General features: G+C 42.4%; 3 protein-coding genes across 12 annotated transcripts in view; 1 reads left to right on the top strand and 2 right to left on the bottom strand.

Annotated features, from left to right (window-relative positions):
• The window catches only part of SPPL2A (signal peptide peptidase like 2A), an 80,793-nt gene extending 57,822 nt beyond the window's left edge, over positions 1–22,971 (bottom strand). For 5 of the 6 annotated variants that reach the window (XR_014785361.1, XM_084817157.1, XM_084817159.1 and 2 more), the window contains exons 1-2: positions 22,895–22,971; positions 451–523 (exon numbers count right to left, since the gene is read on the bottom strand). Coding sequence is in view for 5 of the 6 variants with exons in the window: in XM_084817157.1 (XP_084673283.1) it covers positions 451–504 (54 nt within the window). In the remaining variant the exon portion in view is untranslated. Of the gene's footprint in view, positions 1–450; positions 524–1,110; positions 1,151–22,894 lie in introns of those variants that run through there. The other variant, XM_084817158.1, reaches the window with a different exon arrangement.
• On the top strand, positions 8,778–26,922 carry LOC146337143 (nicotinamide riboside kinase 2-like). Of its 3 annotated transcripts, XR_014785365.1 has the most exons (10): positions 8,778–9,050; positions 11,105–11,195; positions 13,284–13,329; positions 13,543–13,726; positions 19,111–19,182; positions 19,356–19,462; positions 20,419–20,510; positions 21,814–21,863; positions 25,116–25,183; positions 26,314–26,474. XR_014785365.1 is itself a non-coding variant. In XM_084817188.1 (9 exons), the coding sequence occupies exons 1-8, from the start codon at positions 9,025–9,027 to the stop codon at positions 21,817–21,819; spliced, it is 624 nt and encodes a 207-aa protein (XP_084673314.1). In that variant the 5' UTR covers positions 8,778–9,024; the 3' UTR covers positions 21,820–21,863; positions 26,314–26,922. The 3 variants fall into 3 exon arrangements, 2 of the variants coding, with proteins under 2 accessions (XP_084673314.1, XP_084673313.1); XM_084817188.1 differs by lacking the exon at positions 25,116–25,183 and having other exon boundaries at positions 26,314–26,922; XM_084817187.1 differs by lacking the exons at positions 25,116–25,183; positions 26,314–26,474 and having other exon boundaries at positions 21,814–24,376.
• SQOR (sulfide quinone oxidoreductase) overlaps positions 22,868–27,333 on the bottom strand; it is a 31,616-nt gene continuing 27,150 nt past the window's right edge. For all 3 annotated transcript variants that reach the window (XM_084817169.1, XM_084817168.1, XM_084817170.1), the window contains exons 8-10: positions 24,891–24,958; positions 23,703–23,881; positions 22,868–23,045 (exon numbers count right to left, since the gene is read on the bottom strand). In XM_084817169.1, the coding sequence (XP_084673295.1) occupies positions 22,988–23,045; positions 23,703–23,881; positions 24,891–24,958 (305 nt within the window). In that variant the 3' untranslated portion in view covers positions 22,868–22,987. The remainder of the gene's footprint in view (positions 23,046–23,702; positions 23,882–24,890; positions 24,959–27,333) is intronic.

The following is a 27,333-nucleotide window of genomic DNA, read 5'->3' as shown; positions in this document are numbered from 1 at the left end:
AATTCCCATTAGTCAACTCCTTAACTAGGAAAATAAAAACACCCCCCCCCCCCGCTTAAACCCATCCCATTACTGAAATAAAACAGATTGAATTTAGTTTATAAGTACTGCGGTTTTAATTTTAATGTTTTAGTCTTATTGATATCTGCGTATTATGGTTTTGATGTAAGCTGTCTTAGGAGGGTTTTGCCCTAAGAAATGACACATATAGCTATCAGTGGCTACCAGTCATTATGGCATATATATTATCTCCAGTATTAGACAGTATGCATCTAAACCAGTTGCTGGTGAACATGACAGGGAGGCACTTATATTCTACTTGTGGGCTTCCCACAGGCAGCTGGGTGGCTACTGTGCAGACAAGACACTGGACTAGACAGGCCTTTGGTCTGATCCAGCATGGTTCTTAGGTACTTAGATATATTTCTGAAATAAAATAAATACACTCACAGGCTGGGGCTGGTCACCAATGCAACAGTTAAAACAAACCAGGAACTCCGTCATTGCAGCACTCAGTAACAGCCTCAAGAGTAAAAAATTAAAGCAGTTTATTAGCCTTGCTATGGATAGGTGACATGCTACTGAAAACTTAATGTACTGTTACTAATATACCCTAGAATGCTTTTATTTAGTTGTTTCTTAACCTATTTACTTTTCTAAATGGAAGAGTAATTCTAGGTTTGTTTTAAGTATCTGAAATATTGTTATCAAGCCATTTCATGGTTCCCCCTACCTTCATGTAATTTGCCACTTAATGCCTAAATAAGAAAGCTAGATTTAAGAATGTAGGCTAGAGGTGATATAAAGACCACGGTGTTTAGTAATAAATCCAGCTTCAGTTGTCAAGGCCATTAGAGTTAGAGATAGACACATACAAGGATATGCAGTAGCGATGAGTGCATTTTTTTTAATACAAGGCACCTCATGCTACAGCTAGCTTTATAACAACTGGAAGCAAACATTGATGTAAGACTACAGCCAGTGCCTGGCTGACCTGTCTCTACTTGTTGAACATAGTAAGGATAGTAACTCACTTCTGTAGTATCATACTAAGACTACATTTAAAAAAATACAAAGGGTGCCCTAAAGAAGGAGAAAAAAATCATTTACCCCAGCTGTCTTGTGGGTAGTTAAGCTCTTCTCTGTCCTGAGTTAACATTTGCCTGCAACAGGATTAGCAGGCATGAGACTCAATTACTGACAGAATTTCACATGTTTAGTGTCAAGTTTATTTATCTCATACCCTGCCCTTCTACCAAAAATGGCACTCAAGGCTACTACAGAAGTCTCAGACAGCATGTGATTTACTCTTATGAAAGCTTTCCTTAACTTTTAATAAGATGTTGTATTACACTTCAGAAGCTCTGCAACAGAACATAGATAGCATTATAGCACACCATGGACTCTGGCTACTGCTTGTTTAGAAGCTCAGTTTTGTACTCTCAATCCAAATTACTTTTTACATGAAACATTTTAGTACCATAACTCAATTATTTGCATTTTAAACAGATAGCATTTTACTACAGCCATTTTAAATAGTATAAAAATATGTTAGAATATCTGCAAGTAAGGAAGAGAGATTAAAACAGATAAACTCACAGCCAAGTCTTCTCAGTTAGCTACTTCTCTAAACTCTACAGTCTTCCTAAAAATGAAAGTTAAAAGTGGTATACTCTCCTTATGTAAGCACAAAAGTATCCAATTTTCACCTTTAATTCCCTCCAATTATCACAATTGCACTCTGGCTTTCCTCTGGGTGGAGCTGTTCACACACACTGCTTCTTTTCCTCTTGGGGCTCATTCCTGGGTACATTTACTTGGAAGTAAGCCTCATTCAATTCGATTGGTCTTAGTCCCAATTAAGCATGCATGGTCTTGTGGGCTTAATTAAGACTTGATCATTAAAGACTTGAACCTTGACAGTCAATGGGTCTTGACAGTCAATAAAGCTTCTGTAATTATTTGGGCACTTAGGTTAATTAATGATGACAAGCTTGCATGGATGCAATAAGGCCCCAAGCTTGTGAAATTCTACATGAGGTCCAAATCTTAGTTCATGAGAAATCTGTATGGACTGTTCCCCCTGCCCCTCCTTAAGAGAAGCGTTTGTGAATAGTATTGCATTTCAGTTAATCAGGCCTCATTTGGGTTTGCACTGCAGTATTTAATGATAAAGCAGATTATATTTGTGCATGAGGAGTGACCCTTTTTCTGATACTGCTGTCCATTTATTAATAGTTTTTCTGATTTTGCATTTTTAACAAGATGTTTTAACTACAAACTTTGCCTTTTCTCCACCCATACCTCCAGGTTTTAGTGTTATGTTTTCACTGTGTGCAAATTGCGTGTAAACAATTTTTATGAGAAGAGAAACAGAAAAATTGAGAAAAATAGAAAGGCAGGGGAAAATAGAAAGATAGGAGAAAAAAGAAGAAAGGAAAGAGAAGATGAATGGAGAAAGGAAAAGAAGCATTATGTTATTAATTGGCTTATGTCATATGGTGTGTTCCAGTTAATACTGGCATAGTTCTTTTACTTTACATATAGTTCAAAAATTGTAGCAAATTGTCTGAAATGTGTTCCCTTTTGCTTCTTTAGTGAAGAATATATTAACAGGCTGCCACTACTAAGATCCAAATGTCAATTCTTGGGGTGGCTTTGGATTTCCAATTTTGCTAAATTATGATTTGGCAATCACGGTGGCTCTAGTGGAACATTCCCCCTGTCTATCAAGTCTTCATTACAGGGTATATGGCCCACCAAAGCATGTACATATTTTATTATAAGTGATATATCTAGGAGGCTACTGTGCCTTTAACAGCTGTATGGCAGGTCAGCATTCAACTGGTCAAGCTGTTCCAATAATTACATCTCCATACTAGTGACCACCTTCATGGATCACTGCTTTGTTGTGGCGAAGGGGCTTGCGTAACTCAGTGAAGCCATAAGCTATGCCGTGCAGGGCCACCCAAGACGGACAGGTCATGGCGGAGAGTTCTGACAAAATGTGGTCCACTGGAGAAGGAAATGGCAACCCACTCCAGTATTCTTGCCAAGAAAACCCCATGGAACGTATCACAAGGCTAAAAGATGACGCCGGAAGATGAGCCCCTCAGGTCGGAAGGTGTCCAATATGCTACTGGGGAAGAGCAGAGGGTATTTCCAAGTAGCGCCAGAAAGAGTGAAGCGGCTGGGCCAAAGCCAAAAGGACACTCAGCTGTGGATGTGTCTGGCGGTGAAAAGAAAATCCGATGCTGTAAAGAACAATATTGTTTAGGAACCTGGAATGTCAGATCAATGAATCAAGGTAAGCTGGAGGTGGTCAAACATGAGATGGCAAGAGTGAACATCGACATCTTGGGAATCAGTGAACTAAAATGGACAGGCATGGGCGAATTTAATTCAGGTGACCATCATATCTACTATTGTGGGCAAGAATCCCTTAGAAGAAATGGAGTAGCACTCATAGTCAACAAAAGGGTGGGAAAAGCAGTACTGGGGTACAATCTTAAAAATGATAGAATGATCTCAGTACGAATCCAAGGCAAACCATTCAACATCACAGTAATTCAAGTCTATGCCCCAACCACTGAGGCCGAAGAAGCTGAGGTTGATCGGTTCTATGAAGACCTACAACACCTTCTAGAACTAACACCAAAAAAAGATGTCCTCTTCATCATAGGGGATTGGAATGCTAAAGTAGGAAGTCAAGAAATCACCGGGATAACAGGCAGGCATGGCCTTGGTGTACAAAATGAAGCAGGACAAAAGCTAATAGAGTTTTGCCAAGAGAACACACTGATCATAGCAAACACTCTTTTCCAACAACACAAGAGGCGACTCTACACATGGACATCATCACCAGATGGTCAATATCGAAATCAGATTGATTATGTCCTTTGCAACCAAAGATGGAGAAGCTCCATACAGTCAGTAAAAACAAGACCTGGAGCTGACTGTGGCTCAGATCATGAGCTGCTTCTTGCAAAATTTCGGCTTAAATTGAAGAACGTCGGGAAAACCACTAAACCGTTCAGGTATGACCTAAATCATATCCCTGATGAATATACAGTGGAGGTGAGGAATAGATTTCAGGGATTAGACCTGATAGACAGAGTGCCTGAGGAACTATGGACGGAGGTCCGTAACATTGTTCAGGAGACAGCAACGAAATCCATCCCAAAGAAAAAGAAATGCAAGAAAGCAAAGTGGCTGTCTGATGAGGCTTTACAAGTAGCTCACGAAAGAAGGGAAGCGAAAAGCAAGGGAGAAAGGGGAAGATATACCCAACTGAATGCAGAGTTCCAGAGAATAGCAAGGAGAGACAAGAAGGCCTTCTTAAATGAACAATGCAAAGAAATCGAGGAAAACAACAGAATGGGAAAGACTAGAGATCTCTTCAAGAAAATTGGAGATCTCAAGGGAACGTTTTGTGCAAAGACGGGCATGATAAAGGACAAAGAAGGCAGGGACCTAACAGAAGCAGATGAGATTAAGAAGAGGTGGCAAGAATACACAAGAACTATACAGGAAAGATCTGAATGTCCCTGATAGCCATGATAGTGCGGTCACTGAACTTGAGCCGGACATCCTCGAGAGTGAAGTCAAGTGGGCCTTAGGAAGCATTAGTAACAACAAAGCTAGCGGAGATGACAGTATTCCAGCCGAGCTATTTAAAATCCTAAAAGATGATGCTGTTAAAGTGCTGCATTCAATATGCCAACTAATCTGGAACACTCAACAGTGGCCACAAGACTGGAAAAGGTCAGTTTACATTCCAATTCCAAAGAAGGGCTACGCCAAAGAGTGTTCAAACTACCGCACAATTGCGCTCATTTCACATGCCAGCAAGGTGATGCTCAAAATCCTACAAGCTAGGCTTCAGCAGTATGCGAACCGAGAACTACCGGAAGTACAAGCTGGGTTTAGAAGAGGCAGAGGAACTAGAGATCAAATCGCCAACATTCGCTGCATCATGGAGAAAGCAAGAGAATTCCAGAAGAACGTCTATTTCTGCTTCATTGACTACGCTAAAGCCTTTCATTGTGTGGATCACAACAAACTGTGGCAAATTCTGAAAGTGATGGGAGTACCAGACCACCTTACCTGTCTCCTGAGAAACCTGTACGAGGGTCAAGAAGCAACAGTAAGAACCAGAGATGGAACAACCAATTGGTTCAAAATTGGGAAAGGAGTACGACAAGGCTGCATATTGTCACCCTGCTTATTTAACTTATATGCAGAGTACATCATGAGAAATGCCGGGTTGGATGAATCAGAGGTCGGAATTAAGATTGCCGGGAGAATTATCAACAACCTCCGATATGCAGACGATACCACCCTAATGGCAGAAAGCGAAGAGGATCTCAAGAGCCTCTTGTTGAGGGTGAAAGAGGAGAGTGCAAAAGCTGGTTTGAAACTCAACATTAAAAAAACTAAGATCATGGCATCTGGCCCCATCACTTCCTGGCATATAGAAGGGGAAGAAATGGAAGCAGTGACAGATTTTACTTTCTTGGGCTCCAAGATCACCGCAGACGGTGACTGTAGCCATGAAATTAAAAGACACTTGCTCCTTGGGAGGAAAGCTATGGCCAACCTAGACAGCATAGTAAGAAGCAGAGACATCACCTTGCCGACAAAGGTCCGTCTAATCAAAGCTATGGTTTTCCCAGTAGTAATGTATGGCTGTGAGAGCTGGACTATAAGGAAGGCTGAGCGCCGAAGAACTGATGCTTTCGAACCGTGGTGCTGGAGAAGACTCTTACGAGTCCCTGGACTGCAAGGAGGTCAAATCAGTCCATCCTAAAGGAAATCAACCCTGAGTGCTCATTGGAAGGACAGATAATGAAGCTGAAGCTCCAATATTTTGGCCACCTAATGCGAAGAGAAAACTCCCTGGAAAAGACCCTGATGCTGGGAAAGACTGAAGGCAAAAGGAGAAGGGGACGGCAGAGGATGAGATGGCTAGATAGCATCACGGATGCAATGAATATGAACTTGAGCACACTCCGGGAGAGAGCGCAGGACAGGAAGGCCTGGCGTGCTATGGTCCATGGGGTCACGAAGAGTCGGACACGACTGAACGACTGAACAACAACAACTAGTGACACCTGTTCTGCCCATCAGTGCAGTTGCCTGCCATGCAGATAGTAAGGGCACAAGAGTTCTTCCACAAGGAATTCTAATTGGAAGCAAGTAGTGAGTTATCATTGTCAGATGTAGGATGGATAAAATATACAGATGCCACTCTCTCTACAGTCAATGCTTCATATGGAATTACTAGAACTCCACACCCAGGAAGCCGGTGACCCGGGAAGTTAACAAATGCTAAGTAGCACAGAACCTGACATTCCTTACCTTTAGGAGTGCCTAAAGCAGCCTTCCCAAACCTGGAGCCCACCCACATGTTTGGACTACAAGTCCCCAGCATCTGGAGGATGGCAGGCTGGGGAAGGCTGGCCTACAGGAAGCACTCCAACATCTTTTAACAGTGAAATGACAATAAGAAATTGAACAGGAGCATTTTTTTTTCTTGCAAAGGAGCTTAAGGGCCATCATAAATTACATTTTTCCAACACTGAAAGCATGTAGGAAATAATGTGCAACCCACCTGTAGATCATTCATTCATATTATATTTCTATACTGCCCAGCAGCCAAAGCTCTCTAGTGATCACATGTGTGTATGGATTTAATTGTAAGTGCTCCCAGTATAGCTGTCTTGGAAAACTCTGGCTAATTGTGCCTTTCAAGTTCTCCAAAAGTCATATGTGTGCAATTCTAACACATGACAAGCTCACACAGCTTGCAAATTATTTGCACACAGAAATGCTTTCATCACAGGAAAAACAATGTATGAAGCTGATCTTCATTGGCTGCCTTTCTTATATGATACTGAGAATGGTTATTAAGAGTTATTACACAATACCTTTTACTCTCTCCCTCCCACATTTACTTGAATGTCTTGCCACTTTTAAGACATTACGATATATAGATGTAGTTTTTTTCAAGTTTTTGTTTAAAGCAACCACTTAATTGCAACTGGAGGCATATCTATTTTTTATCATACCTTCAGTGTGAAGCAAGCTAACAAATTTAGCGTACACATTAAGATGTCAAGTAGCAGTTGATTTTATTTCCCTCTAGAAGAGAAGGTAATCTGAGAGCCACCATTATTTGTTGCTGTTTAAAAAACATATATATAAAAACCAAATTTACAATGACAAACAAACACACCAAATTTAAATCTAATTGTTGACAGAAGGCAATGCATTTAATATTTTCCCCTTAAGGGGATAAAAGAGAGCCACCGTTGTTTACATATTGAACAAACTGATACATCTTATAAAACGACTGTTTCAATTCGTTCTTTTAAGGTTTGAAGCTGAGGTGTTCATTTTTCTAATAAGGTTATATATATATATGTGTGTGTATATATAAAACGAAGAGGATCTAAAGAGCCTCTTGTTGAGGGTGAAAGTGGAGAGTGCAAAAGCTGGTCTGAAACTCAACATTAAAAAAACTAAGATCATGGCATCTGGCCCCATCACTTCCTGGCATATAGAAGGGGAAGAAATGGAAGCAGTGACAGATTTTACTTTCTTGGGCTCCAGGATCACCGCAGACGGTGACTGTAGCCATGAAATTAAAAGACGCTTGCTCCTTGGGAGGAAAGCTATGGCAAACCTAGACAGCATAGTAAGAAGCAGAGACATCACCTTGCCAACAAAGGTCCGTCTAATCAAAGCTATGGTTTTCCCAGTAGTAATGTATGGCTGTGAGAGCTGGACTATAAGGAAGGCTGAGCGCCGAAGAACTGATGCTTTCGAACCGTGGTGCTGGAGAAGACTCTTACGAGTCCCTGGACTGCAAGGAGGTCAAATCAGTCCATCCTAAAGGAAATCAACCCTGAGTGCTCATTGGAAGGACAGATACTGAAGCTGAAGCTCCAATATTTTGGCCACCTAATGTGAAGAGAAAACTCCCTGGAAAAGACCCTGATGCTGGGAAAGACCGAAGGCAAAAGGAGAAGGGGACGGCAGAGGATGAGATGGCTAGATAGCATCACCGATGCAATGAATATGAACCTGAGCACGCTCCGGGAGAGAGCGCAGGACAGGAGGGCCTGGCGTGCCATGGTCCGTGGGGTCACGAAGAGTCGGACACGACTGAACGGCTGAGCAACAACCACCAACGTTCAACAGAATTGGCCTGCTGATTTCCATCTTTTGACTATTTCCTCACGACCCACCGCTGACTTGCAAATTCCCGCGTCAAACAGCAGCGGTGAATTCGCGTCTCGGCGTTTTAACTGCCGGAAGAGCGGTACAACACAAAACGAAAACTCTTGTGGCACCGTAGACTAACCGTCCTCAACCTGGTGCCCTCCAGATGTGCTGGACTATGGGCTGTATTATTCATGTTTTCACCCCCCCCCTTTTTTTTTCTTTTTTAACTGTGCAGTCCCGCTTTTCTACCGCCGCCTCACGCTTCCTCCGCGGCCTCCTCCCTCCCCTCAAGCCGCGGGAAAGGGACAAGCGCACTGCGCGAAGAGTCACGGCAAGGTTGCCTGAGGGGGCGCGCGCCGGAGGGGGCGGCCACCAACGGCAGGAGCGCGATTGTCCAATAGGAGTCGGGCCTGTCCTCGTTTCTTCCCCGTCATTGGGCAGCAGGGCCCGGCGCGCGGCAAGTGAGCCGGGGCCCCGGCCCGGGGCAGTCGATTGGCGGCAGCGACGGCGCGGCCGGCCAATGACCGCGCGCCCGGCGGGCGAGGGGAGGGGGCGGAGAGCGCGGCGCCGCGCGCCGACCGCGGGCCCGCCTTTCGCGCAGCGCTTCGCCGCGGCACGGACGGGTCCCCCCTGTTGCCGCCGTTTCTCCGAGGCTATGGCGCCCCTGGGCAGCTGACGCTCGTGCCTCCCCCCCCCCATTCGGCCTTCTGGTCCTCCTCCTCTAGTCTCCCAAAGAACCAACTGTGAGGGAAGAAGCCGCCGCAACCGTCGCCTCAGAGCTCGCGCATCACCGCCATGAAAGTCGTCATCGGCATTGGCGGGTGAGGAGGAGGAGGGGGGGGAGGAGGAGGGGGGCTTGGCCGCGCGCGGCGCGGTGCCCGCGCAGGAGCAGGCCGGGGAAGGGGCGACTTTGGCTTTCCACGTGTCGGGCTCCCGTTCCGTGCAGCAGCAGCTGCCGCCGCCGCCGCCACCTTTGCCGCAGGATGTGAGACGACGAGGCGTGGCTGGTGACCCTCCCCGAGTAGCCCATGGCATTCTGGCATTCCGTGCATGGCCTTTTGTCCAGATTGTCGGCCCCCACCCCACCCCACCCCACCCATCTCTCCGAGTGGCCGTGTAGAATGAATGAATGCTCATGCAATGGGCGTGTGCAATTTTATTTTTATGTATTAGAGATCCTAGTTATATTTATTTGTGGCATTAGTGATAATAGAATACAGTCCCAAAGCAGTTTTATTTTAGGCCGTTAAAAAAAAAAAGGAAAGAAAAAAAAGACAGCACTAAAAATCTGTTCGCCGGCACACGACGCAGCAACGTTTATTTATTTATTCGAAGTGTTTTTATCCTGCTTCTCGGCCAAAGAGGGCTTCCGGAGAGGCTTACGTGCAATCAGCAAAGCGGTCCAGTTTGGTGTAGTGGTTAGGGTACTAGACCAGGGCTCAGGAGGTCTGGGTTCTAGTCCCTGCTCGACCATGAAGCTCACTGGATGACTTTGGGACAGTCACTGAGCCTCGCCCTAACCCTACAGGGTGGCTGTGAGGATAAAAATAGAGGAGGACTATGTGAGCTGCTTTGGATTCCTTACAAGAGGAAAAGAGGCAGGATATAACTGTAGTAACAAGACAGTCCCTGCCTACAGGCTTACAATCTAAAGAAGACACAACACCCAAGGAAAAAAGGGTGGGAAGGGGTTTAGTCCTGGGTCTGGATGGGAGACTGCTTGAGGAACCCCACCTAGGCTGCCTTGACGAAAGGCGGGAAAATTGTTTTTATTTGTAATATTATCATACCCTTCCTTGAAGGAAGGGGTTTAGAAAAAAATTGTGGATAAATGGCTGCTAGTAGTTATGGCTGTATGGTACTTGCAGGATCAGAGGCAGCATGTCTCTGAATGCCAGGTACTGGGAAAGAACAGCAGGAAAGGGAAATTGCTCTTGTTTCCTGCTTGTGGGCTTCTGAGAGACTAGATGGACTAGATGTTGGACTAGATAGGCCTGTGGTCTGATCCAGTAGGGGTCTTCCCTTCTATCCTCACAGCAACTTTGTGAGGTGGGTTAGGTTGTGTGTACATGACTGGCCCAAGGTCAGCCAGTACTTTGTGACTGAACAGGGATTTGACCTGAGGGCTACCCTGGGTGGACACTTCCAACTACTATTCTTCACTGGCTCTTCTATAAATTAAATCAATAATAAAATGGGGACTACATGCATCTGGCAAAGTGGTTTCTAAGTTTACAAAAGGTTATGCCACAATAAATACGTTAGTCTTTCAAGTGTCATAAGATGCTTTGTTTTTGCTGCAGCAGCCTAACCCATACTCCTTGGAATGTCTGAACAACATCTTCCTTACATTCTGCATTCCTAAGAATTTTTTAAATGAAAAATTCCTATCCTCCTTTTCCTCCCTCCCCCCAAGATAAGCGTGCATGCACATACATGACAATAACAATACATTCTTAGTAGAAGTTCTCTCAGTTGGAGCGGAAGTAGCACCTGGGTATGACAGTTTACTTATTCCAGTATTTCAAATATTTGTATCCTGTCTTTGCAAAAAGATTGGTGGCTTACAGAAAACATTTTTAAACAACAGACAGCCATTATGTGTGTGTGAGAGAAGGAAAGCATATGGGAAGTAGCCAGTATACTGCAGCCACTATGTGCAGATACAACAACAGGAAGTTCAGCTGTTTTGAAATGGCTGTTAGAGAAATTTCTTCTTCTCTCTCACTTTCTCTTTAATTTCCTCATAATCTCCTAGAAAAGTTTCTCCATGCTGAGGGATATTTCCTACAAACTAAAAATGTTAGGTTTGGATGCTGTAAGTGTGCTCATGTAATTCACACCTTCCATCTTTCCTCCCAAATTCCTGTTTCAGGATCACCAATGGCGGGAAGACCACCCTGACAAGCAAACTCATGCATGCACTGCCCAACTGCAGTGTAGTACACCAAGATGATTTCTTTAAGGTGAGACAGGCATTTTGGTTTGTGTATTCCTCTTCTTCTCCCATCCCCATGTTCCTTGCTTTTAATCTTACTCAAATAGCAATTAGGAAGTTTTCTACTTGGGTGTGTGGATCCATGTCATTGTGAAATAATGGGTGCCTGCTAGGTATATGGAAAATTCACCCCCTATTTGATCTTGAAAACAAGATGACTAGCAGCCTTCATCTGTTTTAAGCAGACTGCTTATTACAGAGCTTATTACTGAAATGTCCAGCAAACTGCTGATTCACGTGACCTTTTCTGTGCGCAGTCCCTTTGTAAAGTGGGTTGAATACTTAAAATGTGGTTTGTACTTTGTGGCGATGTTAGTGCAACCAAAGCCCAGTATTCTGCATGTGGAGTTCAAAATACATCTAATTTCTTTTTGAGATATGTCTACAGAAGGCATGATGCCTGAAATACTGGTGTTTCCCAGGGTTTCCACTACAGCAAGTCACTGTCAAAAGTATGTTTTGGCATGGAGCATCCATTACTGTGTATTTCTGCCCATGCCCACATGGTTATACTGCTTGGCATACTGCTAATTTCCACTCAAAGGGGCTAACACAGGCAGAATTGCTATTCTTGCACCTTCCAAAGCATGATAGCCACCATATGCCATAAAGCATTCGGTAACCTTCTCTGCCATTTTGTATTAAAAATAGCTCATTCATTTCAGTAAGGCCCCCAGAAATTGCTCATCACCTCTAAAAGGTGGGTTTCCCCAGTTTTCCTATTGCTGTAGTAATGTTTTGAAATCTATGGGTTGTGGACATGCAGGGTGGTGAGGTCAGTGCTCAAGTCATAGTTTTAGAAGGGCTGAGTATATTCTGTGATTCTATGCAAGCACAAAAACATGGGATTTGGTATTGGGCACATCTTGGCCAGCCAGATTTCTAGCCCTTATAGGTGTGAAGGGAAGTTAGAAAGTATGTGGGAAATAACCTAGTGTTTGTAGGGGTTAGGGAATGGAGCCTTGGTTTCTCTTGACTGACACAATAAAATATGCAAACAAATGCACATTTGCTTATGTTAGCTAGGTTATATTAATTGTAAATATTGGCTGTTCAACAGAGAATAAGACTCAAAACTACATATGGCAGTGGCAGATCCATGTGTTTAAACTGAGTCTGTCCCATTAACATAGGAGAAAAGGGGTATCCAGTTTTTACAGAAGGGGTCCACAGGTGAGGACTCTGCCTAAGTTCAGTGCTTACTTCCCCACAAACCCTCTCCTCAACTGCTCTTCTTACAGCGATGTTCTCTTCCAATTTCAGAACTTAGCTGAGGGGAAAGCACCTGGAGGAAGAGATAGCAGGTGCAGGGTTTACCACACTACCTCGCTTGTCCCCTTTTTGCCTTAAAAGTCACACACTCCTTAGGCATTATGGGCATTAAATTGGATCCCCTCTGTTGTATCTTTTGGGCCCTAATCAACTACCTTAAACAAATAGGATATGGGACAGGTTCAGTCCACCTAGGCTTTTGTCATAGCCTGTTTTTACTTTTTCTCCCTCCATTTCCTTCCCTGCCCCTGACCATCTTAATATCATAGTAAATTACAATGTGGTCCACTTTAGATTCCAGGTGTACAGAATCAATCCACTCTTAATGAAACTTTGTCTGCCCCATATCCAGCAACTTTGTTTTCCCCAACTTGGGAACTAAATGCAGTTTCATCCTATTTCTACCTGATGTCTTAAGTCTCTTGCGCTTTCTCTTTAACATGTTTGTTTTGTTATATATCAGTGTACTTTGGGAGGGTTGGGGCACACGGGTTGCTCTGCACTTACTGGATAAGACCCCAATGTGTTCTTTGGATGACTTTTCTATTTTGAAAGTAGGTTAGGTGTCTCTATGCTAGTGATGAGATAAAGGGAAAAGTGTCTTGTCACTGCGTTGTAGTTCTGTACTAGAAGGTTTATTGAAGGTCCAGCTTTTATCTCTTTTTAAGGACAATGAATTACTGGTGAGTTAGTTTCAATGGGCTATTTTATCCCATCTTGCTCTTCTTAAATTGAGCGCTGAAATTTGTGAGCAGCTCTGCAGACAGTTTTTATTCTGTTTCAGCCCCAGGATGAGATAAAGGTTGAAGATGGATTTAAACAATATGATGGTAAGTTCTGTTTATATCCATGCAAAGTAACTAGTTATTTTTTTTTAAAAAAATGTATAGCTCTGATCCTAGAACTGGTCTTGATTAAGATAAATTATGTTGCAGAATAGGAATTGAGTTGGTAGTCACTTCAGATCAGGGTTTTTCATCGTTGTTATAATAATACTTATGTTGTCCTTTGGACCTAACCACTTTACTACTCTTTTATCTTAGTTATTAGTGCTTTGGATATGGATGCAATGATGAGTACCATCGATGCTTGGAAGAAAAACCCAATCAAGTTTGAACGATCCCATGGTATTAACACACTAGATACCAGAACCATAGAGGATTCAGAGGAGAACGATGACACACTCCATATCCTTATTATAGAAGGATTCTTACTTTATACTTACAGGTAACTGAACCACACTGGTTTATTATAGTTAATGAGTTCTAACTGGATGATTAATTTATAGATCCAGGACATTTCAGTGAAGTCTTCTGCTAGTAAGTAAAACTTGAAAATATTAGAGCTGCTCTAAGGCTCCATATCTAATCGGGTACCTGCTAACAGTTGCTTGCTCTCAGCAGGTACTTGACTGATAATGAATTGGATGTTGTGTGGACAGTTTTGATTGTATGGGCACATGAGAGCAGGTTGCGATAAGATAACCTTTACTTGTTCCAGTGCATTCTGATTATATATGCAGAAGAGCATGTAAAAGGCTGTTCTTTCTGTTCCATTGGGAAGGGCTTAACCAAAAGTTAACCTTTTACCTACTTTGGAGTGTAACCAGGGCAGAAAAGCAGGAACAAGGAAATTGGCTGCCACTGGAAAGAGCGTATTTTGGGAGGAAAACTTGTAAGACATTCAAATCCTAGAAAGGAATTCTTTTATTTGTATTCTTGGTTGCAGCTTGTAACTTCAACTGTACTTTTGTGAAATTAGCTTAATGAATTTCTGGATTAATTGGAGTTGTTGCTTGAGCAACCAAAGTACATCAAAAGCCTGAAGCAGAACATATGATTAATGCTGCAATTTATGGAACTGTAATTTTTTTTCTTTTATGTGACTTGTGGTCCTGACAAAATATTTACAGAGGTGATCTTTGTCTAACTGCAGTTACTGTAGACGAAGTAGAATAGTGTTAGCTGTTGTGTCAGTGAAGTTTTGCAGTGATAATTATTCATGGCACAAAGTTGACACCAGGAAAAATTCTATTTCTTAGCATTTATATAGCACTTCAGAGTATTCAAAGTGCTTCACATGCAGACTTTGTAATCCCTAAAACAATGTTGTAACATATGATCAGCCAGCATTCGCCTCTGACTTGAGAATGTTGCCTGTTGGGTTGCTGAGCTGGTGTCAGTAAACATATAGATAGGGATGATCTGTTGTACACTTGGGCTTCCAAACTGCTTTTGATAGCATCCCTCACCAAAGGCCCTTGAGTAAACGTAGTGGTTATGGAATAATAATTCCTCCTCTTATGGATCAGTTACTAGTTCAAGAGCAAGAAACAGCAGGTAGGAATAAATGGACACCTATTTCAATGCAGGGGGAATAAGCTGTGGCATTTGCCAAAGATCCATATTGGGATCAGTGCTGTTTAAACTATTCATAAAGATATGGAGTTGGGGGTGAACACTAAGATAGCTAAATTTGTGGATTACACCACATTATCTAGGAATGTCCCCTTCATGGATCACTGCCTTGTTGTGGCGAAGGGGCTTGCGTAACTCAGTGAAGCCATAAGCTATGCCGTGCAGGACCACCCAAGATGGACAGGTCATGGCAGAGAGTTCTGACAAAATGTGGTCCACTGGAGAAGGAAATGGCAACCCACTCCAGTATTCTTGCCAAGAAAACCCCATGCAACGTATCACAAGGCTAAAAGAGATGACGCTGGAAGATGAGCCCCTCAGGTCGGAAGGTGTCCAATATACTACTGGGGAAGAGCAGAGGGAATTTCCAAGGAGCGCCAGAAAGAGGGAAGCGGCTGGGCCAAAGCTGAAAGGACACTCAGCTGTGGATGTGTCTGGTGGTGAAAAGAAAATCCGATGCTGTAAAGAACAATATTGTTTAGGAACCTGGAAAGTCAGATCAATGAATCAAGGTAAGCTGGAGGTGGTCAAACATGAGATGGCAAGATTGAACAGCGACATCTTGGGAATCAGCGAACTAAAATGGACAAGCATGGGCGAATTTAATTCAGGTGACCATATCTACTACAGTGGGCAAGAATCCCTTAGAAGAAATGGAGTAGCGCTCATAGTCAACAAAAGGGTGGGAAAAGCAGTACTACGGTACAATCTTAAAAATGATAGAATGATCTCAGTACGAATCCAAGGCAAACCATTCAACATCACAGTAGTTCAAGTCTATGCCCCAACCACTGAGGCCGAAGAAGCTGAGGTTGATCGGTTCTATGAAGACCTACAACACTTTCTAGAACTAACACCAAAAAAAGATGTCCTCTTCATCATAGGGGATTGGAATGCTAAAGTAGGAAGTTAAGAAATCACCGGAATAACAGGCAAGCATGGCCTTGGTGTACAAAATGAAGCAGGACAAAGGCTCATAGAGTTTTGCCAAGAGAACATGCTGCTCATAGCAAACACTCTTTTCCAACAGCACAAGAGGCGACTCTACACATGGACATCACCAGATGGTCAATATCAAAATCAGATTGGTTATGTCCTTTGCAACCAAAGATGGAGGAGCTCTATACAGTCAGTAAAAACAAGACCTGGAGCTGACTGTGGCTCAGATCATGAGCTTCTTGTTGCAAAATTTCGGCTTAAATTGAAGAACGTAGGGAAAACCACTAAACTATTCAGGTAGGACCTAAATCATATCCCTTATGAATATACAGTGGAGGTGAGGAATAGATTTCAGGGATTAGACCTGATAGACAGAGTGCCTGAGGAACTATGGACAGAGGTCCGTCACATTGTTCAGGAGGCAGCAACTCAATCCATCCCAAAGAAAAAGAAATGCAAGAAAGCAAAGTGGCTGTCTGATGAGGTTTTCAAGTAGCTGAGGAAAGAAGGGAAGCAAAAAGCAAGGGAGAAAGGGGAAGATATACCGAACTGAATGCAGATTTCCAGAGAATAGCAAGGAGAGACAAGAAGGCCTTCTTAAATGAACAATGCAAAGAAATCGAGGAAAACAACTGAATGGGAAAGACTAGAGATCTCTTCAAGAAAATCGGAGATCTCAAGGGAACGTTTTGTGCAAAGACGGGCATGATAAAGGACAAAGAAGGCAGGGACCTAACAGAAGCAGATGAGATTAAGAAGAGGTAGAAAGAATACACAAGAACTATACAGGAAAGATCTGAATGTCCCTGATAGCCATGATAATGCGGTCACTGAACTTGAGCCGGACATCCTAGAGAGCAAAGTCAAGTGGGCCTTAGGAAGCATTACTAATAACAAAGCTAGCAGAGATGACAGTATTCCAGCTGAGCTATTTAAGATCCTAAAAGATGATGCTGTTAAAGTGCTGCACTCAATACGCCAACAAATGTGGAACACTCAACAGTGGCCACAAGACTGGAAAAGGTCAGGTTACATTCCAATTCCAAAGAAGGGCAACGCCAAAGAGTGTTCAAACTACCGTACAATTGCGCTCATTTCACATGCCAGCAAGGTTATGCTCAAAATCCTACAAGCTAGGCTTCAGCAGTATGCGAACTGCGAACTACCGGAAGTACAAGCTGGGTTTCGAAGAGGCCGAGGAACTAGAGATCAAATCACCAACTTTCGCTGGATCATGGAGAAAGCAAGAGAATCCCGGAAAAACGTCTATTTCTGCTTCATTGACTACGCTAAAGCTTCTGATGGTGTGGATCACAACAAACTGTGGCAAATTCTGAAAGAGATGGGGGTACCAGACCACCTTACCTGTTTCCTGAGAAACCTGTATGAGGGTCAAGAAGCAACAGTAAGAACCAGACATGGAACAACCGAGTGGTTCAAAATTGGGAAAGGAGTACGACAAGCCTGCATATTGTCGCCCTGCTTATTTAACTTATATGCAGAGTACATCATGAGAAACGCCGGGTTGGATGAATCACAGGTCGGAATTAAGATTGCCAGGAGAATTATCAATAACCTCAGATATGCAGACGATACCACCCTAATGGCATAAAGCGAAGAGGATCTACAGAGCCTCTTGTTGAGGGTGAAAGGAGAGTGCAAAAGCTGGTTTGAAACTCAGCATTAAAACAACTAAGATCATGGCATCTGGCCCCATCACTTCCTGGCATATAGAAGGGGAAGAAATGGAAGCAGTGACATTTTATTTTCTTGGGCTCCAAGATCACCGCAGACGGTGACTGTAGCCAAGAAATTAAAAGACGCTTGCTCCTTGGGAGGAAAGCTATGGCAAACCTAGACAGCATAGTAAGAAGCAAAGACATCACTTTGCCGACAAAGGTCTGTCTAATCAAAGCTATGGTTTTCCCAGTAGTAATGTATGGCTGTGAGAGCTGGACTATAAGGAAGGCTGTGTGCCGAAGAATTGATGCTTTTGAACTGTGGTGCTGGAGAAGACTCTTACGAGTCCCCTGGACTGCAAGGAGGTCAAATCAGTTAATCCTAAAGGAAATCAACCCCGAGTGCTCCTTGGAAGGAGAGATACTGAAGCTGAAGCTCAAATATTTTGGCCACCTAATGTGAAGAGAAAACTCTGGAAAAGACCCTGATGCTGGGAACGACTGAAGGCAAAAGGAGAAGGGGACGGCAGAGGATGAGATGGCTAGATAGCATCACTGATGCAATGGATATGGACTTGAGCACGCTCCGGGAGACAGCGCAGGACAGGAAGGCCTGGCGTGCTATGGTCCATGGGGTCCCGAAGAGTCAGACACAACTGAACAACAACAACAACAATCTAGGTATGTGAAAATTCAAGCAGATTGTGGAGAGCGCCTAAAGGACTTCTCCAAACTGGGTGAATGGGCAGCAAAATGGCAAATGAGAGTCAATGTCTGTAAAGATAAAGTGATGTACAGTGGGGCAAAGGCATCTTTAATCCTGGCAAACAATCTCCACAGAAGATCTTGGTCATGGTGGGTAGCACAGTCAAATTGCTAACTATGTGGTTGCTGTGAACATAAAATTCAGTGCTAGAGATTGCAGGTAAAATTCCCATATCTTATTGCCCTTATATAAATCTATGGCGTGGGCACATCTGGAATATTGTATGTTGTTCTGGTCATCCAGGCTTACTATTGTAGAGCTGGAAAAATGGTTCAGGAAAGAGCAACCAAAATGATCAAGGGGAGCAGCTACCCTGCAAGGGAAGACTAAAGGATTTGAGGCTCTTTAGATTAGAATAAAAATGACTACAGCAGGGAGGAGCATGAAAGAGGTTTATAAACCTGCCTGGTGTGCAAAAAGTAGATAGAGACATTTCTCTCTGACCCAGTGAAATGGATGGGCAGTAGATGCAGGGCAGACAAAAGAAAATACTACTTCAGAGAATGCATGATTATAGAATTCACCGCCGCAGGATTTGGCAGTGACCACTGTCTTAGCTGGCTTCAGTAGAGGATTAGACAATTCATGGAGACTAGGTCTGCCCGTAATTATTAGCTGTGAGCACACTGCCTCTGAATATTTGTTGCTGGGTAACCAACAGGGGAGAGCTATTGCCATCTTGTCCTGATTTGGGGCTTCCTAGAATCATCTGGCCAGCCGTTGTTGGAAATGCCATGCTGGATTTTGGCTGATCTAGGAGGACTGCTCTTGTAATATTGTATTCAAACCAGGCTGCTTTTTGCTTTTCAGACCCTTGATTGATGTTTTTGACTTTCGGTATTTTCTTTCTATTCCCTATGAAGAATGCAAGAGGAGGAGAAGGTAGGCCTCCCTCCCGCCCCCTGCTACACTTGCAGAAGTTATTCTATCATATGAAAAGTCACACTGAGGTGACTGAATATATAGATGGATTTAACATGGGCAAAAGGGGCCTTTCAATACATAGAAATCCAAGTTGAACTTTCCCTACTTCTTGTCCCCCATCCAATGTCTAGTTCAAGGAATTACACTGTGCCTGATCCACCTGGATTGTTCGATGGTCATGTCTGGCCCATGTATGTCAAACATAAGGATGTAATGGAAGATCTTAATGTGGATGTCGGTAAGTTAAACTGTATCCTGGGAGCCAATTTTAAATATGGCCTTCTATTATGCAGTAAAGTGGGTGATTAAATTCATTTATTTGGAGAAATTATGTGCTCCACCTTCAGTGACAAACTTTCTCAGGATAATTTACAAACACAAAATATTACTGTTAAACTATTCATTTTATTCAAACTATAACTGTTGTTGGAGAATGACTTTTCACTCAGATTATGGCTGTCCATCCCCTATTTACTCCACAGCCACATGGCTTCTATGTTGCTTTTGCAGCTTCAGATCTCTGGGGCTGCAAGAGGAAACTAAGCTTGCTTCAGGCTCAGCCTCTAAGGTACTTGGAGACTAAATGTGGGCTCTCTGTCTCCAGAAGTAGAGCAAGTTTGCAGACTGGAAATGGGGGTAGGATGGAGTATGCTGTAAACCCACAACTGTCTTTGCTAGGGCCAGAAGGGCGGGGTGGGCTTGCTTGCCTGAAGGCAATTTACTTATTGCAGGTAAGAAGATTTATGGTCACCTGTAATCAGTATCCTGGTTTATTAACAAACTGCAGTTTGAACAAACTGCCATTTTGCCAAATTTGGTTGCTATTAAGAAACCGGAGCTTTAAATCTCCCCTAGTGCATGAAAGCAGAGGGAAGCATGTGATGTGAGCCCAACACTCACACATTTAATAGCAAAACATTGTATGCTATATCTGAGCTAGATCCGTAGTTACAAAATGAGTCCAAAGGTAATTGAATATATCTTTTCTTCAGGCATAAGAGCTTTGTGATGCTTAAAGTCTATATGGTTTCTAGTTCATGTGCAGATTTAAAAATGAATTGCATATAGAGATGTGTGTTCTGCAAGCACCAAAACAGCAATACCTAAAATAACTGGTTTATTTCACTGGATTAAAGTAAGATTGCTGAGCACAGCAAAACTCGTCTTCAAGTGGATCTACTGCTTGTATTTCAGTTCAGTTGGATGGAACAAAATCTAGGGAAGAGCTTTTTAATGCAGTCTACAGACATATCCAGAACAACTTAGAAGAACTGATGAGGACGCTGGTAAGGACCGTATGGGGGTAAAATGATTTGCAGATTACTGTATATAAAGAGAAAAGAAATTTGACAACACCTTTCTAAAAGTGGCTAGAAGTCTACTAAGAACTAAGTTGTGCGATCTTCAAAAGATGCTCTGAATCTGAGGATCTGTTATCATTCTTGAAAATTGTAACCGAAAATTTGAAAGGTTACGATTTCATTTCTAGAGTAAAGTATCATAGGGTTGCTTCAGCACAACTGCTGCTTGTACATGGATACTTGTTAAAAATTAGTTACCTACTAGGGTTCCCAACTAATATGCCTTTTAACTGCTATATGATGGTGAGAAATACAGTAGATACTGTGTTTTTCAAATTGCAGCTGTATAAAGGCTACATCCCCAGAACTCTCCTCGTCATGTAGTTGTAAGAAGCATAGGTGGCAAATTTAAGGCTACTGAGTGAATTCTATGCCACCAGGGGTTTGTCAATTGGTCTCTAATTGTCTAACTGGGTTCAAAGTTCTAAACATTCCACATGAAATACAGCAGGTAAAAAGGAACTGTATATATTATTGCAGCCAACTTACAGCACAATTCTATGCGTATTTCCTCAGTTTCCTCTAGTAAGGATGCTTAGAATCACACTTCTAGTAACATCACATTATTGGTGTCTAAATACGCTTGCCACCTATTTTCCTGGCAGAGTTCCTGTGCCATGGCAGGCAATGATAAACAGGATAGAGATCTCCAGAATGAAGTAGGGTAGGGGGAACTTCTGTCTGTGGAATTTCTGCATATTCTGCAGTTGTCAAAGAGGTGCAGGAAGAGGGCGAAAATTGGTAACTTTTCCATGATACATTACACACCCCAACAGCAAAGCTCCATTTTGTTGTGTAAAAGTTAATGGGAAAGACAATGTCAGTCTCGGTTAAAGGAGCTAGTTTCTGAGTCAAAGTAAATCAGTTAAGTTCTGAAGAGCTGGCCCATAGCTATTTAATACTGGGGCCAGGTGGATTAAGCCATATTTAGGAATAAGAATGCTTACAGGTGTAATTACCCCTCTCACTTCAAAAGGCTAATATACTAAAACACCTTGAAGTCCTTGCAGTGTCACGTGCCTGCTGTCTTTGCTCTGTCACCCCTGCTTTCCCTAAGTCGAGAACTCACGCTAATTTGAAGAATGTAATAGCCCAGTAGGACTGGCAGCTTTGTTGGTAGACTTTTCAAAAACCTAGGTGGTATAATTCAAATCTAACCTTGCCCCAAGTGATGTATTTAAAAAACATGTGCAGCAATCAGTCACAGTACATTTTCTTCTTTTTACAGGGTTAGACAAGTGGCTGGAGGATTCTAACCAAGTAGAAGACACTTGTTCAGTAAGTTATTTTTTTTAACACATGCCTGGCTTGGCAGTAAAGTTCCAACTTCTGTGAAGACTTTTCCTTTCTTAATAAATATTTTCGTCTTGCTGACATAAGTCTCTAAAACGTGGCCTTGATTAAAAAGCATTTACCATCCATAAAGCTTCTGAGACCTAATTTGTGCTTTTTATTGCCTAAATATCCTTGAGGTTATACTGACTAAACCATATTGTCAACTTCACCGAGTCAGTCTCCAAGATCTATTCATCTACATTAGGGACAGAGAAAGCTGCCTTATACCAGGTCAGACTCTGTCTGTCTAGCCTAGGATGGTTTATTCCCACTGGCAATGACTCGCTAGGAAATGATATAATTGCAGACAAACAACAGGAAGCAGGCAGCTGGGGCAGTTCCCACACACAAATGCTTACTAGGCAGTGCTAATTAACTCTGTGGTAAGAGATGTGTACAATCCAAACCCTGCAATCCATCCAGAGTCATAAGAGGCTGTAAACTTGAGCCTTATGAAGTATTTTGTTCAACTAAAATGTTACAAATACAGAGGCATAAGTAGTTCTGTGTCTTCTGTTTAAAACAGAGCAGATACCTGCCTGGCATGCTGTTAAGTATACTATATGCACTTAGTACACTCCTTACAGCAACTTTGTAAGGTAGGCTGTTATCTCTATTGCACATTTGAGAGAGAGAGGGGGGCTTAATGCTGAGAGATAGTGGCTTACTTAAAGCTACCTAAGGTTCATGGTTGAGGGAACATTTCAACTGGGGTCATTCCAGGTTACAGATGCCACTGCACCAGCTCCTACAGCTGAGAGAATACACAAATAGCAAGTTAGCCCTACAGCTCAGTATTACATCAAAGGTAGACTCAAAATAGCAAAGTGCTACAAACACAGCTGTTGTGCTGGATAGTGCTTTGCCACTTACTAGCCAGAAATAGTAAAGTGCATATAAATCATATGCTTGGGTTTTAAGACAGATATGAGTTTGAAGCATACGTCTCAGCTGAGAAACTATTTTATTCATACCAAAACAGTAGACGTTCTGTGCAGAACCCGAAAGTTGCTTTAAAAGCTCTGCTCCATCTTGTGTGCTGGTATGGTTTGTAGTGGCTTCAAAGATTACTTCAACCCAAGGTGTAGCAATTTTCTTATTGGAGCTGGACCTCCCCAAAATCCCCTAAGAGAAAAATAGGGAAAACATTACACTGGGACATAACCAGTCCAGTTAATAATACTTGCCAAATAACTTGCATTTCATTTTAGTGATCTTGTCGTCAAGGCGCCCTTTTCAGAAGTATGCATGGTTGGCAAAGAGACATAATAATTTGAAAAGAATATTTAATTCGTATATAAGCAATCAGGACTAAACATATTTAAGGGATATGCTTCTGTCCTATTAGCAAAATGACAGTCTTCAAGGCGCTACAAACTGTTTTTGCAGCAACAGACAATGTGGCTATCCCTTTGGAAATTAAACTTGTATATTTGCAATTACCAAAAAAAATGAAAATTGCGTGTATACACTGATTTTTTAAAACAATTTATCCTCAAACTGACATAAAGAATTTGCTTCTGTAAAAGCAGGTTTACACACTGTACCTATCGAAATATAATCACAGCTCAGTCTTTCCCATAGATAGGAATTCATTTTTCTCTCCCACTGTCCAAATGTTTTAGACAAGTATCAGTATTCAATCCAAGCCCTACTTCTGCTGTAAAGAAAGTCAGTCTACGATTTGTGCAAATCTCTGAAGGGAAGGTACCCTTCATTTCTGTGTGAGTTGATTTCTCCCTACCCCCTTACAGCTTGTTTTTCATAAATTGGCATACTCACTTCAGTAGTCCGTGCCAGTAAAGAAAAGGCATCATGTTAGCTTTCATGTGATAACTTATCAGCCGCTCCTTGCTCTGGTCAAATGGAAATGTTTCTAAAGGCTGAGCATTGTAATCAAATTCCGCTAGGATTGCTCGGTTGTAGTTTGTTACCAGGGGACAGGAGGTGTATCCATCGTACTACAAGATATTTGATAATGTACATTTTACTTAATGCAACAAAACTGCATTGTAAACTTTAATAATGCAAAGCAATTCTCATTTTTAGAGTTCTGTACTGCCTTCAATTCAGAAGGATCGCCCAAGGCTGCTTACCTAAAATAACATTATGGCTACTTTACCCGCTCTGGGATAGCATTATCTTCTCCCCGGCCCCCAACAACCAAGTTATTAGGGCACTGTGGCTGCTCTGGCTGCCTTTCATCCCATCTCACACCCCTAGCTGCTGGCAATAGGTTAGCCCATTGCCTGGCTACATGCCCCTAATTCTCTTCCCCCTAGGACTGTAGTGGGTTTTTTTCCCTGTCCCAAGGGCAGGGAGGGACAGCAGAACTAGCTGTAGCAGCCATCTTTCAGATGAGCTGCTGAGCAATGGCAGTTTGGATGATCTGGTGCCTGCTGTTATATACTAGCAGCATTACAAATTGAAAACTCCAGAAAAGGGAACATTTAAGATGTGAGAGTTTAGCATATGTATTCTAAAACGGAAGGGTTGATGTTTATCCTGTTAATGCAAGGATCACGTGGCAAAACGTAGGAGCAAGTTAATTTTTGTACATCAAAATTTCACCTCTAAACTGGAGTAATAATAAAAATAGGGCTGTGATTGCAGAACATCAGAAGAATGAAATCAGAGTGTTTACATACGAAAATACTCTCATTTGGGGTCCATCATATATGACAGGAGATACCCTTCACTAATACTTGTGTGGACAGAGGCATTAAGAGTGACAAATGCTAAGAATATTGGAGGGTAAACCTTTTTGATTTTGGGATGGGAGACCTTCAATCTTTAGAAACTGGAGGAAAACTAATTCAGAAAGAGTTAAATATTCCAACTTAATCCATTGCTAACAGAATATTTGCAACAGCAAAAAAAAAAGAAAAAAAGGCTGGATTAAAAATGCCCCAAAAGAGAATAGAGTTCTACCTGTTTTTAAGGACAAATTTGTAGAAATAATCAGGTTACCTTTTTAGTTGGAGTTTTGCCCTTCATTATGGAAGAAATTGTTTTATCGAGGACACCAGACTGGCCAGCTACAGAAGAGATAAAGGTTTGTTTATATTCATGCCACAATATTTTCCTGCTGAAATAGTAACTAGAACACCAATGTTTTGAAATATAACTATTTTAAGTTACAGTTTATGAAACAATTCTCTCAATATTCCTGTTTCCTTTATATTCTATAAACAGAAAAGGGTCAGGAGCAATTCCTTGTGTTTCAGATTTCTAATGGATCAACACAACGTCCTCTGCTTTTTGTGAGTTGCAAATTTGTGTAGAGGTGTACATTTTCTAAAAGCACTTCATGCTAGCCACTTCAGCAGAGGTAGGCCAGCTGGTGCCCTCCAGATGTTCTGGACTACAACTCCCGTAATCCTTTAACTTCCATAAGCCCCAGCCAATGGTGTAGTCCATAATTCCAGGAGGGCACCAGATTCCGTACCCCTGTACTACAGAATTGCAACAGATAGAAGCTAAAATACATGGATATGGGAGGGAAAAACTGGGGAGTGCATTTCACTTGTATATAATGACACTAACTGGTTTCATTAATTTACTGAGTGATAAACACAAGGCCCCCCAATCTAGCTAAAATTAGTTGTGATAGTGTCCCATTGAAACCAAGAAAAGATAAGACCCACCATTGCTTTTAGTAAGGCACACTGAGGAGAGAGCGAAGTACTTCTTCACACGGTGCATAGTTAAACCATGGAATTCACTTCCACGAGACGTAGTGATGGCCACCAATTTGGATGGCTTGAAAAGGGGACTGGACAAATTCCTGGAGAAGGCTATCAATGGCTGCTAGTCTTGATAGGCATACTGCCTGTCACACTGGAGGTAGCATATAGCTATGCACACCAGTTGCTGGACAACATGGGTGGGAGGGTGCTGTTACACTTATGTCCTGCTTGTGGGATTCCTGTGGGCAGCTGGTTGGCCACTGTGAACAGAATGCTGGACTAGATGGACCCTGGGTCTGATCCAGCAGGGCTCTTCTTATGTTCTTAGCTGCAGCTCAGGGGCAGAGCAGGTACTGTGGCCTAGAGCAGATCTAATCCCTGACACCTCCATCTTTTTAACAAGACAAACAACTTCAGGTATCAGTGCTGGAAAGGGCTGCTACCCAAAACATTGAAGAGTTGGGAGTCGAAAATAGTGTGCTAGACAAATCACTGATCTGACTCAATATAAGCAAGTTTCATGTACCTATCTTTAGCAGGGTCAGGCCTGTTATCTAGCAGTAATTGCCAGTCGTTTCATGGGAAACTTAATTCCAAACGAGTGTGTGTGTAAAGGATGTGCATGTGCATATATGAGAGTAAATGCAAGTCATCATTTTGCAGTCTGCCTACTCCGTTTAAATATGGACTATTTCTGCTTGAAGGTTCAGATCAAGTGACTGAAAGCAGAGGACATGAGATGACTGAAATGCTGGCAATTATCTTGCGGCTGGCACATCTACACACGTGATACAGTAAACATCTGCTTATCTGATGGATTTCAAGTAGCCTTTGGTAACCAAAATAAAAATCTGCCTTGCCCTTATCCATCTAAGATTGACTAGGATCTGTCTGTTTTGAACACAGTGAAGTGCTTTGCAAATACAATTTTACTGTAAAGATGTTTTTCTGTGTACTTGAGGGTCACAGCCTGACCTCTAAGAGGTACAAAAACATCAAAAGGTTTCCTAATTTGTGCCACTTCTGGCTCCATGCATCATCTTATGATAAGAAATTAGTTGTTTTGTATTGTTTCCATGTCTTCCCCTCCCCTGTCCTTTTAAATTATTAAACTATTTCACTTTAAGGATATTTGGGCTCATACACCAATTAAAGTGCATAGGAAGTTGTCAAACACCCTAATGACCCAAATCTTCCTGACGTTAGCTGTGACCAACAGCACAATCCTATGCATGTTTACTCAGAAGGAAGCCTTGCCAAATTCAATGGGGCTTACCTCCAGGTAATGGGCATAGGATTGCACAATGAAAGTGCCCCCCTTTGAAAACTCTAGCACTTACTTCTGAGTACACGTGCATAAGATTCCAAAGCTCATCCCATTGAAAGCAATGGGACTTAAGATAGTTGCAGCTAACTTCTTCCACTGGCTTCAGTAGAACTTAGTCATAACTATCTATCCAGATTGGAGACTCCCAGTCAAAGATATGGAAAGGTCTAAACTGCCCCAAACGAGTTCAGTTCACATTTGATACCACAGTCGCTGTTTAATATAGACACAAGGACCTGGTTCACACAATCATTGAGAGGAAATAAGCCAGCTAGAACCCTACAGCAGCCATGGGTTATGGGTGGCTTGTTACCCACAGCAACAAGCCACACTGCCCAGGTTCACACAACACGACAAGTTGCGCTGCTGGAGGTAATTATGTTAATCCCCCAGCTAA

This window comes from Heloderma suspectum, chromosome 11 (genome assembly GCF_057233095.1).
Source record: "Heloderma suspectum isolate Gila_16-S chromosome 11, 16-S_ref, whole genome shotgun sequence".
Lineage (NCBI taxonomy): Eukaryota > Metazoa > Chordata > Lepidosauria > Squamata > Helodermatidae > Heloderma > Heloderma suspectum.
This window is presented reverse-complemented; position numbering and strand designations above follow the sequence as displayed.

Bases quoted from the DNA above. Each gene is read 5' to 3' on its own strand.
- LOC146337143 (XM_084817188.1), top strand. From the start codon at position 9,025: ATGAAAGTCGTCATCGGCATTGGCGG. The intron at 9,051-11,104 runs GTGAGGAGGAGG...TTCCTGTTTCAG, and splicing joins GTCGTCATCGGCATTGGCGG to GATCACCAATGGCGGGAAGA. The intron at 19,463-20,418 runs GTAAGTTAAACT...CTTGTATTTCAG, and splicing joins AGATCTTAATGTGGATGTCG to TTCAGTTGGATGGAACAAAA.